Source organism: Anomaloglossus baeobatrachus, chromosome 6 (assembly GCF_048569485.1).
Source record: "Anomaloglossus baeobatrachus isolate aAnoBae1 chromosome 6, aAnoBae1.hap1, whole genome shotgun sequence".
NCBI lineage: Eukaryota > Metazoa > Chordata > Amphibia > Anura > Aromobatidae > Anomaloglossus > Anomaloglossus baeobatrachus.
The window spans coordinates 293,016,696-293,032,616 of record NC_134358.1 but is presented as its reverse complement, the minus strand read 5'-3'; the positions used below and the strand labels follow the sequence as shown (position 1 = coordinate 293,032,616).

Sequence of the window (15,921 nt, the reverse complement as noted above, 5' to 3'; positions counted from 1 at the left end):
ATACAGAACAGACCAAAAGTTTGGACACACCTTCTCATCCCTAGAACAACTGTTAAGAGGAGACTTTGTGCAGCAGGCCTTCATGGTAAAATAGCTGCTAGGAAACCACTGCTAAGGACAGGCAACAAGCAGAAGAGACTTGTTTGGGCTAAAGAACACAAGGAATGACATTAGACCAGTGGAAATCTGTGCTTTGGTCTGATGAGTCCAAATTTGAGATCTTTGGATCGAACCATCGTGTCTTTGTAGAAAAGGTGAACAGATGGACTCTACATGGCTGGTTCCCATTGTGAAGCATGGAGGAGGTGTGATGGTGTGGGTGTGCTTTTTTGGTGACACTGTTGGGGATTTATTCAAAATTGAAGGCATACTGAACCAGCATGCCTACCACAGCATCTTGCAGCGGCATGCTATTCCATCCGGTTTGCGTTTAGTTGGACCATCCTTTATTTCACCCCAAACACACCTCCAGGCTGTGTAAGGGCTATTTCACTAAGAAGGAGAGTGATGGGGTTCTACGCCAGATGACCTGGTCTCCACAGTCACCAGACCTGAACCCAATTGAGATGGTTTGGGGTGAGCTGGACCGCAGAGTGAAGGCAAAAGGGCCAACAAGTGCTAAGCATCTCTGTGAACTCCTTCAAGACTGTTGGAAGACCATTTCCGGTGACTACCTCTTGAAGCTCATCAAGAAAATGCCAAGAGTGTGCAAAGTAGTAATGAAAGCAAAAGGTGGCTACTTTGAAGAACCTAGAATATAAGACATATTTTCAGTTGTTTCACACTTATTTAAGTATTTCATTCCACATGTTTTAATTGATAGTTTTGATGCCTTTAATGTAAATCTACAATTTTCAGAGTCCTGGAAATAAAGAAAACTCTTTGAATGAGAAGGTGTGTCCAAACTTTTGGTTTGTACTGTATACTCTTTCAAGACCTCCCTCTCTGCAAGAGAAAGGTGAAACAAATGTGTTTTAGACATTTTAGCACCTCACATGAAGAAGAAAGCACAATCATATGCTTTATTGTGGCAGAAGAACATCACACTCAGTCTCAGAAAAAACATCACAGAAGTCCTGAATGAATTCTGGAAGGTGAATCCTCACTGTAGCCAAAGATATCAGCAGACATCCAGAAAAGCAGATCACCCCATGACCTATTCTCTTGAGTTTACCAACTGATTACAGGACTGTTCTTAATTAACCATGTCAGGCCTAACACTAACTTTGCAGTTAGAGAAGGAAAAACCATGAATGAAATGAACTCAGTATGTTAGACTCTTATCTTCATGGATCCACAAATGCAGGCATAAAAGTAAAACCTGACTAAAGGGCCATTTACACGCTGCGACATCACTAAAGATTAGTGATGAGCGAGTACTAAAAAGCTCGGGTGCTCGAGGCTCGGGCCGAGCATCCCAAGATACTCATGTACTCGGCCCGAGCACTGAGCCCAATATTATCCTATGGGAGACCCGAGTATTTTTATGAAATGACCCCCGGCAGCATGTAGAAACCCTAAAAATGTCACAAAAGTCTCAGAAGAGTGCTCAAATGACATGGCAACAGCATGGGGAAGACCCCTTGAAGCATTTATCACTCAAAAGTCACAGCTGTGAACAATTTTGTCCGCGTTTTACGCCATTTTTACGGACTCACCAGAAAACCTTCAAAAATGACACCAAAATGAATTTTCATGGCAGAAATGTTAAGGGCACATACCCAATAGTGAGATAGAGCTGGTGTATGTTACTTTTTGAGATTAATACATGAAAGATTTTACGTAAAACATTGTGTGGCACTCCGATGTCCCTGAGAAGAGACGTACATGAAGGCCTCTTGAGTCTAATGTGCCCATTTTGAGGAAGTGAGTCTTTGTAGTATTTTCCTTTGCCAGGGCAGTCCAAAATTGTGAGGTTCACCAATGCCCCTGCATACAGACGTGCATGAGGGCCTGTAAACCTGAAGTGCCCATTTTAAGGAAGTGGGTCTATTGTACTATAGCCCTTTGGCAGGGCAGCCAAAAATTGGGAGGCTCCACGTTGTCCCTGGATAGAGACGTGCATGAGGGCCTGTAAACCTGAAGTGCCCATTGTAAGGAAGTGGGTCTATTGTAGTATAGCCCTTTGGCAGGGCAGCCAAAAATTGGGAGGCTCCACGTTGTCCCTGGATAGAGTCGTGCATGAGGGCCTGTAAGCCTGAAGTGCCCATTGTAAGGAAGTGGGTCTATTGTAGTATAGCCCTTAGGCAGGGCAGCCAAAAATTGGGAGGCTCCACATTGTCCCTGGATAGAGACGTGCATGAGGGCCTGTAAACCTGAAGTGTCCATTGTCAGGAAGTGGGTCTATTGTAGTATAGCCCTTAGGCAGGGCAGCCAAAAATTTGGAGGCTCCACATTGTCCCTGGATAGAGACGTGCATGATGGCCTGTAAACCTGAAGTGTCCATTGTCAGGAAGTGGGTCTATTGTAGTATAGCCCTTAGACAGGGCAGCCAAAAATTGGGAGGCTCCACGTTGTCCCTGGATAGAGACATGCATGAGGGCCTGTAAACCTAAAGTGTCCATTGTCAGGAAGTGGGTGTATTGTAGTATAGCCCTTTGGCAGGGCAGCCAAAAATTGGGAGGCTCCACGTTGTCCCTGGATAGAGACCTGTTAGGTTCTTAGTGCCTCCGTGCTTGCATTTAAAAACCGCACGTGTGTGCCTGTTGGTGGCAGCGTTAAGGTGCACTTGTGTGCGTTTTGAAAAAACTTGGATATAACGCACAAGTCTAGTGAATACACGTCAGCACAGCATTGCAAAATGCGCAAGGGCGTTGGCAACGAACAAGGAAGTGGACGTGATGGTGGTGCAGGCAGAGACTGAGGTCGTGTGCAAGCTCTAATTTTACCACAACAAAGGGCCACATCTACTCGCTCGCACGTCCTGTCCCAATTTCTTGTGGACCGCAGCAGTACACCGCTCTTGAACCAAGACCAGTGTCAACAGATTGTTAGTTGGATAGCGGATAATGCTTCCAGTCAGATTGGCACCACCACAAACACTCTGTCTTACACACGGTCAAGTGTCAGTAGCCGTGATACTGCACCGCACATTTCAGAACCTGATCCTCCTTCCTACCACCAGGCCGAGTACACGTCCATGGACATTACTGATCCCACACTTGGACACTCGGAAGAGCTGTTCACGTTTCCATTCACACATTCTGGCCTCTCGCCAGCTCCTGTTGAAGTGGGCCATGACGAGATTGTATGTACAGATGCCCAAATATTTGAGAAGCCACGTTCTCATGAAGTTGGCAACGTGTCTCAACAAGGGGTGGACGATGAAGAGACACAATTGTCAGGAAGTCAGGAGGAGGAGCAGGGTGCGGAAGAGGAAGACGACGTGGTGGATGATCCAGTAACTGACCCAACCTGGCAGGAGGATATGCAGAGCGAGGACAGCAATGCACAGGGGGGGGGAGGCATAGCATCCCAACAGGCAGTAAGAAGCAGGGTGGTGGCCCCAGGCAGACGTCAGGCAACTGTTCCCCGGAACAACAACACGACACAAGGTGCCTGTACAAATGTTAGGTCTTCCCGAGTCTGGCAGTTTTTTAAGTTGGCTCCAGATGATTCTAAAAAGGCCATTTGCAACACCTGCCATGCCAGCATCAGCAGGGGTACCAAAACTAGCAGCCTGACCACCACCAGCATGATCAGGCACATGTCAGCCAAGCACCCGACTTTGTGGGATGTACAACAGAGTCGAGGAGCAGTGCTTGCTGATGTCACTGCTACGTCTTCGCTTGTTGTGCATGCCAATCCCCTGTCCATGCTGCCCGCGAACAAGCCTCCTCCAGCCCTGCACCTGCAGTTGCCCACGCAGAAATAACACCATCATCAAGCACGTCCTTGTCCCAGCGCAGCGTTCAGTTATCCATTCAGCAAACCTTTGAACGCAGGCGCAAATACACTGCCAACGCCCCACATGCCACACTTCTAAATGCTAACATTTCGCGACTGCTTGCACTGGAAATGTTGCCTTTTAGGCTGGTGGAGACAGAAGCATTCCGCGACCTGATGGCGGCAGCTGTCCCACATTACTCGGTCCCCAGCCGCCACTATTTCTCCCGGTGTGCCGTCCCCGTATTGCATAACCACGTGTCACAAAACATCACACGTGCCCTGAACAACGCTGTTTCAGCCAAAGTCCACCTAACCACAGACACGTGGACAAGTGCTTGTGGGCAAGGCCGCTACATCTCGTTGACGGCACACTGGGTTAATATTGTGGAAGCTGGGACCCAGTCTGAGCGATGGCCGGATCCCGGGGACTCGAGCGGCGCTCCTCGCCCGTGAGTGAAAAGGGGTGGTTTGGGTTTTGGGGATATTGTCCGTGACGCCACCCACGGTTGTGGTGATTGTGTGGACACCACCGCTGCTCTGGACGGGGATCCCGGGAGCCTGTGACAGGGAGCAGCTTTGTTGTTATTTCTCCCCTCCGTGGGTAGGGGGGTTGGTTGTCCCGGGGCCCGGTGATGGGGTAGAGAGGGATGACAGGCGGGTTGCGGGGCCTGATGAGGTGCAGGGTCGCAGGGGCAGCGCTGTGCCGCACGGCACGGAGGTACTCACTCAGCCCAATGATGATGACACAGTTCACGGTAAAACAAGTGGCTGGATGGACGGGTCCCTCGGACGGCTGCGGTTGTTCCTCCCTGCAGGTTAGTGATGACTGTCTCTCCCTGCACCTAAGTTCAGTGTTGGTAGTGATGGTTTCCCACCGGTAACCCGCTCCCCGACCTGGATATGGGCCGGAGGAGCCCCTTTTGCCCACAGGCGCTGGCCCTGGGAGACGGTTGCCTTTGGCGGTGGCGGTGTCTCCCCTTCACAATTGGACGGTTGCCTTCTATCGGGACTTGGCTGTTTGGAAACCCGGAGGTCCCCTTCACTAACGGATTTGGCAAATTCACGGCGAAACCAAGCCTTGCCGGGATCCGAAAGGCCCCTGCCAATGGTGCTGGCTTCTCTTTGTATACCGGTCCGGTACGGCCAGGTCACCACCCATCCACGGTCCTTATGGCAGACTCCAATCGGCCTCCACTGCAGACGGTCACCACATCCTGCTAACCTTGCTGTCCTGTCCGGGCCACACACCCAGACCAACTTCAGGCTCTTTGCTGTCACTTTTCTCCTCTCTACTACTTTCCTCCTTCCACTTCCTTAGCTTAACTCTCACTGCCTGTGTTTTCCCTTTTCCAGGACTGTGAACTCCTTGGTGGGTGGAGACCAACCACCTGGCTCCACCCCCTGGTGTGGACAACAGCCCCTGGGGAAGGCAACAAGGATTTTGTGTGACTATGATGTGCCTGCAGGGAGTGTGGGGTGTGTAAGTGTTGTGCTCTGTGGCCCCTGGCTTGTCCAGGGCGACAAAGAAGCACTGCAGCACTGCCTCGGTGAAGCGGCAACAGGCTGTGCTGAAGCTAATCTGCATAGGTGACAAACCCCACAATGCAGAAGAGGTGTGGACAGCTCTGAAACAGCATGCAGATCACTGGCTCACACCTCTGAACCTAAAGCCAGGAAAGGTTTTGTGTGACAATGGCCGGAACCTGGTGGCGGCTTTGAGGCGAGGCCAGCTGACACATGGTCCATGCGTGGCTCATGTGCTCAACCTCGTGGTTCAGCGGTTTCTAAAGTCATACCCAGAGCTGTCTGATCTGCTGGTAAAAGTTCGCCGCCTGTCTGCACATTTTCGAAAGTCACCTACTGCTTCAGCCGGCCTTGCCGGCTTTCAGCGCCGTTTGCATCTTCCGGCTCACAGACTGGTGTGTGATGTCCCCACGCGTTGGAATTCAACTCTGCACATGTTGGTCAGGATATGTGAGCAGAAGAGGGCAGTTGTTGAGTACCTGCATCACCTAAGCCGTCGGGAAATGGGTCAAACTCCACACATAACACCTGAGGAGTGGAGATGGATGTCCGACCTATGTACCATCCTCCAAAACTTTGAGGACTCCACCAAGATGGTGAGTGGTGATGACGCCATTATTAGCGTCACCATACCGCTACTCTGCCTTCTAAAACGGTCTCTGCTCAAAAACAAACATGATGCATTGCAGGCGGAGCGCAATGAGTTGCAGCAAGAAACAGTAGTGGGTGTGGGTGATAACACACAGCCCAGCCTCGTCTCATCACAACGTGCAGTGGAGGACTATGACGAGGAGGAGGATGAAGACATGGAGCAACTCTCCAGCCAAATTGAGGATATGACATGCAGTCATATCCTCGGTTCAGCGTGGCTGGCCAGAGGACAGGGTAGATGATGATGAGGAGGAGGAGGAGGACAGCATGTTCAGTCATCGTGTTGGTTAGGATACTGAAGTGATGGCTGTTAAGAGTCTGGCACACATGGCTGACTTTATGGTAAGCTGCCTGCCTCGTGACCCTCGCGTTAAGAACATCTTGGCCGACAATCATTACTGGTTGGTAACACTGTTAGACCCACGCTAAAAGGAGAACTTTATGTCTCTTATTCCCGAGGCGGAGAGGTCAGGCAAAATGCAGCAGTTCCAGAAGCCATAGTCACGGAAGTAGGCAAAGCATTTCCCTCACAAAACGCTAGCGGCATAGGTCAGGAATCAGTGGACAACCAAGGCGTACAGCCGAGAGGGGTGCAAGTCCAATCCGCCAGAGGTAGGGGAACAGTCTTCAAGATGTGGGACAGTTTTCTCAGCCCCTCACATACCACAGCCCCTGAGGTGCGGAATAGTGCCACAAGAAATCCTAAGTTTGCCCAGATGCTCAGAGTACCTTGCAGATCAAACAACTGTACTCCGACATTCCTCTGTGCCTTACAATTAATGGGTAGGGTATCCAAGCTGGACATGTGGCATGAATTGGCTCTCTACGCCTTGGAAGTCCTGGCCTGCCCTGCCGCTAGCGTTTTGTCACAGCGTGTTTTTAGTGCCGCAGGTGGAATCATTACAGATAAACGCACCCGCCTGTCAACTGAAAATGCTAACAGGCTGACTCTGATCAAGATGAACAAGGGTTGGATTGGGCCAGACTTCACCACACCACCAGCAAATGACAGCGGAATTTAAAGTTTGTAACGGGAATTTGCCATGTACCTCCACTCACCCATGGTAACACACTTCTGGACTTTGGCTAATCGCTGGACTGCTCCTCCTTCTCCTCATGCGCCATCATGATGACCGTTACAATAGTTAGGCCGTTGTTTCAGGTATACCCCCAGTGGTAAATTTTTTCGCCCATTCTTTCAGAATGGGCATTACAACGACAGGAGACCCGCTCCTTTGCAATGGGAACAATGTTTTGAGGCCCTCATGCACATCTCTACCCAGGGACAATGTGGAGCCTCCAAATTTTTGGCTGCCCTGCCTAAGGGCTATACTACAATAGACCCACTTCCTTACAATGGGCACTTCAGGTTTACAGGCCATCATGCACGTCTCTATCCAGGGACAATATGGAGCCTCACGCTGCCACCGACTGCCACACACGTGCGGTTTTTAAATGCAAGCACGGACGCACTAAGAACCTAACAGGTTTTTAGGAGCGACAATTACTGAGAAGTCTGACACTATCAGACACAGCTGACTGACGTGTATTATTCACTAGACTTGTGCGTTATATGCATGAGCCGGCCACAGCGACGTCGCAGGGAAGGTAAGTCCGTGTGACGGGTGTTAGCGATGTTGTGTGCCACGGGCAGCGATTTGCCCGTGACACACAACCGACGGGGGGTGGGTACGCTCGCTAGTGATATCGGTACCGATATCGCAGTGTGTAAAGTACCCTTTAGTCTTCAAGGATACCTGAAAGAAAAAACTGAATGCTGGCACAAGAGACAATCTCAGATTCATGGAACGTATATTTTATATTTTAAAATCTCTTCATTTTTTTAAAAAAAATTAATTTTTATATTTGAAACACTGAACCATGATGTGACATGAACGGCCATGGTATAAACAAAAATGAGCTGATGCTCTAAGTTCTATATCTCCTCTAGAATCTCAAGCACCAAATTGCATAGGTTCACAAGTTTCAACTGATAGCAAAAGGAAGTAGCCTATCAAATGCCATTAAATGTGTCTCTATCTCTCAGGCATCTATCAAAAAAGAACGAGAACCACAGGGAAGAGTATTCTCCTTGCGGAGACTTGACAAACCAGTCTGGCTGCCAGTGAAAGGACTTATAGCTGCAGTCTTATGAAAAGGCTTGTTAAAAATACACTATTGACTTCTAGGATTGCTACCTCCAATAGGTAGCACTAGAGTTTGTCTCCTTCCTCACTGGAGGGACAATTCAAAAAAGAACAGCATGTGTCATCATAGCCTCCTCTAGGGACTGCAGACAAGGAGTGTAGAACTAACGTTTGGAACACCATTCTAAGTCTGAACTGGGTGCAAAAACCTAAAAAACATCACTATGGGGAGATAAGGTATGCACACCAGTGACTATGTAAGGGGAATACATGAAATAGCAGAAACTGCTGTGTGAATACTGACTTGAAAAATCCAATAGCTATATGTAAGAGTGAAAATGTGAAAAATGGAATCTGCATTACTGCCATGAACATATGAATCAAGAGAAATTTAGCTACTGAATTGATCAATGCAATAGAGCCCCAACACTACGCCAAGTAGTTTTTTAGGTTTTTGCACCCAGTTCAGACTTAGAATGGTGTTCTAAACGTTATTCCTTATTTGTTAGTAGTTTTTCGTTTGTGAACCCTCCCCAACCACACCTATTGCCAATCCATATCATACGCATAAATAGCCTGGGTCTCAGCTTCCCATACACGGTAAGTTTTTTAACTGCATGAGAGGACACACACAAGCTAGGGACCCCAACGTAGAGAAATACTTTGGCGTAGTGTTGGGGGTCTATTGCATTGATCAATTCAGTAGCTAAATTTCTCTTGATTCATATGTTCATGGCAGTAATGCAGATTCCATTTTTCACATTTTCACTCTTACATATAGCTATTGGATTTTTCAAGTCAGTATTCACACAGCAGTTTCTGCTATTTCATGTATTCCCCTTACATAGTCACTGGTGTGCATACCTTATCTCCCCATAAGGAGTGTAGAACTGACTGTGAAGAGCTGGGTCATTCCAGGAGGTCTCTACTTCCCAGCATCTAACCTCTAAACAGTAGTTCTCAGCTTTACGACCTGCCTGAACTAACTTACGGAGCTTGGGTTCCACCATAAAGAGTTTTTCAGGGTCGTCATAAATGAGGCCAAAAGTTGAGAAAAATGCGTCAACAGAGGACAACACTGGGGAATCTACAAGCAAAGGAAATGTCCAAGCCCAGGGATCCCTATGGAGTAACAACATTAAAATTACTATTAGCTGACTCTTGGACTCAGGATGTAGGCAAAAATATAATTTACATGAGACAAAAAAGATTGAGAACTTACTTCTGTCCCTTTAAAAGTAATATGGCAAATTTACCAAACCAAGAAGGGAGAACAAAGAAAATTGGAACCATCAGCATTTGGACAGGCTAGAAAAGGCAATAGCCTAGCAGAGATAGGAAATAACCATGCATCAACAGGTCATTGGATAGAATCCCAAAACTAAGCCATGACAGGAAAGCACTGCTCCAGCAGGTACTGATTTCACAGACAAGGAAGACCTTGTGGATTTGTGGAGGACCCTGGCACAGCAAAGGAGAAGTTGAGTCTGAGGCAATGTGTAGGTCAAGAAATGTTAGTGAAAGGAGACTAAGCTTGCCAGGGGCACAAGTACAGCACAAAGCAGCCTGGAGACAAGATGTCTAAAAGTATGGATTGTTGTTTACAAGAAGTATGAAACTGTTAAGCCTTTAACTCTGTACAACACAGAAGATGTAATCATTAAACTTGTGTCTCTGTTCACTAAAAAAAAAAGTTGCAACCATCAAGATTTCTACCTGCCACCAATTGTACCTATATTTCTACAAGTTCCACAGTAAAGTCAAGTTCAGTTTTATAAAGTGGACTAACTTCTTCCCTATCTATACTGAGAGTTCAAGATTCCTGTGTCATCCAGACGTATACCATAGAGGACAGTATCTGCACAGGTTCACAATACACATACCGTGAGGAATTTCACTGACAACTATAGTAATAGCAAGACACTTCTGCCTGAGCAATATCAGATCAGTAAAAATCAGACATCCTGACACTCCATCAATAAGTTGTTTTCAGCTCCATCAGTGGCCAGGTGTACACTGTGTGCAAAAATTATTAGGCAAATGAGTATTTTGATCACATGATAATTTTTATACATGTCTTACTCCTAGCTGTATAGGCTTGAGAGCCAACTACCAATTAAGTAAATCAAGTGATGTGTATCTCTGTAATGAGGAGGGGTGTCGTGTAATTACATCAACACCCTATATAAGGTGTGCTTAATTATTAGGCAACTTCCTTTCGTTTGGCAAAATGGGTCAGAAGAGAGATTTGACTGGATCTGAAAAGTCCAAAATTGTGAGATGTCTTGCAGAGGGATGCAGCAGTCTTGAAATTGCCAAACGTTTGAAGCGTGATCCCTGAACAATCAAGCATTTTATGGCAAATACCCAACAGGGTTGCAAGAAGCGTGTTGGCCAAAAAGGCACAAAATAACTGCTCATGAATTGAGGAAAATCAAGCATGAAGCTGTCAAGATGCCATTTGCCACCAGTTTGGCTATATTTCAGAGCTGCAACATTACTGGAGTATCAAAAAGCACAAGGTGTGCCATACTCAGGGACATGGCCAAAGTAAGGAAGGCTAAAAAATGACCACCTTTGAACAAGAAACATAAGATAAAACGTCAAGATTTTTCAAAGGCTTTATGGACTGATGAAATGAGAGTGACTCTTTATGGGCCAGATGGATGAGCCAGAGGCTGGATCAGTAATGGACAAAGAGCTCCATTCTGACTCAGACACCAGCAAGGTGGAGGTGGGGTACTGGTATGTGCTGGTATCATCAAAGATGAACTTGTGGGACCTTTTCGGGTTGAGGATGGAGTGAAGCTCAACTCCCAGACCTACTGCCAGTTTATGGAAGACATCTTCTTCAAGGAGTGGTACAGGAAGAAGTCGGTATCGTTCAAGAAAAACATGATTTTCATGCAGGGCAATGCTCCATCACATGCATCCAACTACTCCACAGCGTGGCTGGCCAGTAAAGGTCTAAAAGATGAAAAAATAATGACATAGCCCTTTTGTTCACCTGATCTGAACTCCATAGAGAATCTGTGGTCCCTCATAAAATGTAATATCTACAGGGAGGGAAAACAGTACACCTCTCGGAATAGCGTCTGGGAGGCTGTGGTGGCTGCTACACGCAATGTTTATCATAAACAGATCAAGCAACTGACAGAATCTATGGATGGTAGGCTGTTGAGTGTCATCATAAAGAAAGGTGGCTATAAAGGTCATTCATTTTTTTGGGTTTTGTTTTTGCATGTTTTTTTGCATGCCAGAAGTGTTTATTTCTAAATTTTGTGCAGTTATATTAGTTTGCCTCGTGAAAGTAAACAAGTGAGATGGAAATATATTTGATTTTTATTTATTTGCCTAATAATTCTGCACAGTAATAGTTACCTGCACAAACAGATATCCTCCTAAGATAGCCAAATCTAAAAAAACCCACTCCAACTTCCGAAAATATTAAGGTTTGATATTTATGAGTCTTTTGGGTTGATTGAGAACATAGTTATTGATGAATAATAAAAAGAATCCTCTAAAATACAACTTGCCTAATAATTCTGCACACAGTGTAAACAGTGAATGTAGCCAACATGGCTTCATTCACTATGTAGTTTTCAGATGCTGCAGCTTAGCTGCTATTAAAGTAAATCAAAAACCCAGGAACACTGAGAACACAGAGAACAGAGCAGTGCTATGTCTGCTCTGTTCACTATTTTCATCTGGTTGCCCCAGAGCATAAAATGTCTAATATTAGTACCTATATTGATCTAATTTTCATGCCCTTTCTTAAAGGGGTTCTCTGAGAATTGGTATAAAATAAATAAATAAAATAAATAATACACATTTACTGCAATTTTTTTTATTTTTTTTTTCTAGATACCTTTATTTAGCAAAAGGTATGTTTTATCTAGTGCAGTCTGTAAGATAATAAACATGGCAACTGCCATAAAACAGGGAGTAACCCATCGTAGATTTCAGAGAACATGCAGTAGGAAGGGTTGCGTAAAGAACAACTACTTGAGACATAAAGTATGTCAGGTCAGAGCAGGGTCCTGTCAGGCATTGTGAACTCACATTCCCCTGGTCAGTCAACCTGAAAGGACACTATAAGTATCCACCTCATCCTGGAACATCTACAACCTACTCATGGCCTCCTGATGAACCGGAAGCACAGGAGAAACGCGTTGAGACCGTCCTTCTGAATAAATGCATCAATAAGGAAAGGGTTTTTTGTATTTTCCTTTTTTCACTGGTTTGAGTTGTGATTGTTTTGCTCATCCTTTATGAAGTTCAATTTAATTCTTTGCCTGGGCACTGTGGTGTACACCAGTTAACCCTAGCCATTTTTAATAACGTTTAATTTTTTTGTGACTCTATTTAACTATTTGCAGTGACTACACTCATTGTGGTGTTTGCTTGCTTTATTTTGGTTATTCATATCGTCATTTTGTGGATAACTTTTGATACGGGCAAGTCCTAGTTTAAGGACTCCTTAGGGAATCCCAGGGAGAGTCATCGGTGAGCAGGGGCGCCAATTGCACTTTTTAGGGTGCCATTTTCCATAGCAAGGTAGAGCCATCCCTTAGGGACATTCATAGGGCCCTGTAGAATTGGCATATTGTATTTGCTTACACTCACTCCCTTACATCGACTGCTCTCCTGTCTTTTAACTTTTTTAATTGAGGTTTTTCTATGATAGTTTCACTTATTGTGTTTTTAAAGCATATTTAATAAATTTGTAAGTTTTAGGAATTCATTATACTTATTACCTGAGACGAGCCCGTCCTAGTGTCCAACCGCATGACCTGCTCAGGATCACTGGACCTTGTGATGTGCCATTGTTTCACAATATATAAAAACCTATATAGGACCTTGTAGCTTTACAACTTCAAATTAAATGTTTTTGAAAAAAAAGTAATTTGTAAATTTCAAACTGTGTAACTTGTATACAATTATTTTGGCCATAAGCCAGACGTTGAGCCTTATTTCTCTGCTACAATTTCACAATATATATACATTTTGTTCTTACAGCTCCCTGAAAAGCTCCTATATTCTCAAGGATGTAACTGGATACAACAATTCAGCTTTGGCCCAGAAAAATATGCCGGCCCAAAAGTCTATGGAAAGTTACGCAGCTGTCTAGAACTCTTTAAAAGTGAGGTAAAACGGAAAACGAAAACCATCACATTTAATACATTTTTTTCATACAAAGTAGGAACTCAGTACAACTTTCATATCTTTTGTACACAGTAAACTAAGTGATATATCACTTCAATCAGGGTCTCTGTCCCTACCTCATCCTGCTCTCACATTACATAGCAAAAACCTGCTAAAGATTACTTTTAAACATTGACAGCCTTCAACCACCACTAAGGGAAGCACAGAGCAAAGAGATTTCCATAGCAGTGTTTTAACATCATGTAAGCTGATTTTTGCTTTTGTTGCGAGCAATGCTCTTACAAAAGCATATGTCATGTATTTTTATTATTTATCTTATTAATATAGACACATAGGGCGTCCAATCAAACAACATACAACAAAAATTGTGCCAGTGAGTGCTAGGTAGGTATAGGATCGATACAGTGAGGGATTAATGAAATATCAGTAATTTTAGGGTAGAGATGCTCTTGGCTATAAGAGTCTTCTGGTCCAATTAGTTACTTGTGCATTGGCAAGACATAGTCTATGTGAATTTTTACTCATTTATGAGAATCTAAGACATCAGTATAATATCAGTATCAGTATAATTGTGATTGTCAGTTGTCGTGGGCGGCGGGGCGCTGCGCTCGCTAACGCTCGGGTCCGGCGCTGCGGCTGCTGCTCGGTGGCTCGAGCGGTGAGCCGGATCCGGGGACTCGAGTGGCGCTCCTCGCCCATGAGTGAAAAGGGGGGTGGTTTGTTTGGGGATTCAGTCCATGACACCACCCACGTGTTGTGGTGAAGATGGGCACCACCGCTGCTGGTGACGGGGATCCCAAGAGCAATGGTAGGGAGCAGCTGGGATGTTGTTTTCCCCCTCTGTGGGTAGGGCTTGGTGGTCCCGGGGCCCGGTGGTGTGACGGGGAGGCAGGGTCGGTGAGGTGCAGGGTTGCAGGGACAGCGTGACGCGGTGCCGGATGGCACGGGTGTACTCACTCAGCAATTGATGCACAAAGTCTCCGGTAAACCAAACGGCTGGATGGACGGGTCCCGCAGCCGGCTGCAGTGTCTCTCCCCGGACAGGTGATGGTGTCTCTCCCTGCACCTTTGTGCACTGTGTTGACTCCAATGGCTTCCCAACGGTAGTCCGCTCCCCGGTGTATAGATACCGAAGGAGCCCATTTTGCCCACAGGCACTGGCCCTCGGATTTCTAGCCGGTGGCGGTGGCTGTATATCCTCACGGTGTGAGCGGTTGCCTTCAATCGGGACTTGGTTGTTAGGGAACCCCGGGGGTTCCCGTCACATTCGGATTTGACTATTAATGGTGGCTCCAAGCCTGGTCGGAGTCCGATGGCCCTGCCTGTGTGTGCTTAGCTTCACTCCGTTCCCCGGTCCGGTACCGGTGGGCCACCGCCCAGCCCCGGTCCTTACGGCTCTGCGGAGTTCCACCAACTTCTGGAGACGGCCACCACCGTCTGCCAACCTTGCTCTCAGTGCCTGGGCTCCAACCCAGACACTCGCAGTACGTGACCTCTCACTTTCACCTCCAGACTCTATCTCTCACTGACTGCTTTTTCGCCTCCAGGCCTGTGAACTCCTCGGTGGGCGGGACCAACCGCCTGGCTCCGCCCCATCTGGTGTGGACATCAGACCCAGGAGGGAGGCAACAAGGGTTTTGTGTCTGACTAATGTAACTGTCCGGTGGTGGGGGTGTGTGTGTGTTTTGTATGTGGCTACCTGGCTAGTCCAGGGCGCCACACAGACACTGAATGTTACTTTTTCTTCTTTACAGGTGTCATCTCTATATATCCCTTGATGATCCCCCTTTCATTGCGTTAGGAAGGATGAGGGGAACGCGTTGGTAGAATTGAGGGTGCCTATTTAGTTAAGTAGGCCCATTGACTCTATTCCTAAACATTCATATCTATTTTCTCTGACTAGGGATTCAGCACAAATTAGAAACCATAATGCAAATTTAGCATCTTTAAGCCTACCCTAAAATTACTGATATTTCATTAATCCGTCACTGTATCGATCCTATACTTACCTAGCACTCACTGGCACAATTTTTGTTCTATGTTGTTTGAAAGGACGCCCTATGTGTCTATTTTAATAAGATAAATAATAAAAATACATTTTTAGAGGTAATTTTATGGTGGTTTCTCTAGTAATACACCTCTGCTGATATCAGCTGTGGTTTAGTAAAAGGATACGTCATAAAAACCTGAACACCTGTGTCCCAATTTATCAAAGTTTGTAAGACAGAAAAATGGGGTAAAACAATTTGAAAAGTTGCAACATGAAGTTGCTCAAAAATATTGAAACTGTTGACATTTTCAGAATCATGACAATTTTGGGCAGCTCCGTCAAAATAGGAGCAGGTGTAGAGGATTTACGGTGAGGCACTCGGAGGTGTCGATTTCATTAAGCACTACTTAGTGAGTTTAACACATCTTAGCCTTAGGGGTACTTTGCACACTGCGACATCGCTAGCCGATGGTGGCGATGCCGGGCGCGATAGTCCTCGCCCCCGTCGCAGCTGCAATATCTTGTGTGCTGCCGCAGGAACGAGGATCAATATCG

At 46.1% G+C, this 15,921-nt stretch overlaps 1 protein-coding gene across 1 annotated transcript in view; it reads left to right on the top strand.

Moving 5' to 3' along the window:
* Positions 1–15,921, top strand: part of OTULINL (OTU deubiquitinase with linear linkage specificity like) — a 139,639-nt gene that overhangs the window by 111,916 nt on the left and 11,802 nt on the right. The window contains exon 6 of the mRNA XM_075316507.1: positions 13,230–13,358. Coding sequence (XP_075172622.1) covers positions 13,230–13,358 — 129 coding nt within the window. The remainder of the gene's footprint in view (positions 1–13,229; positions 13,359–15,921) is intronic.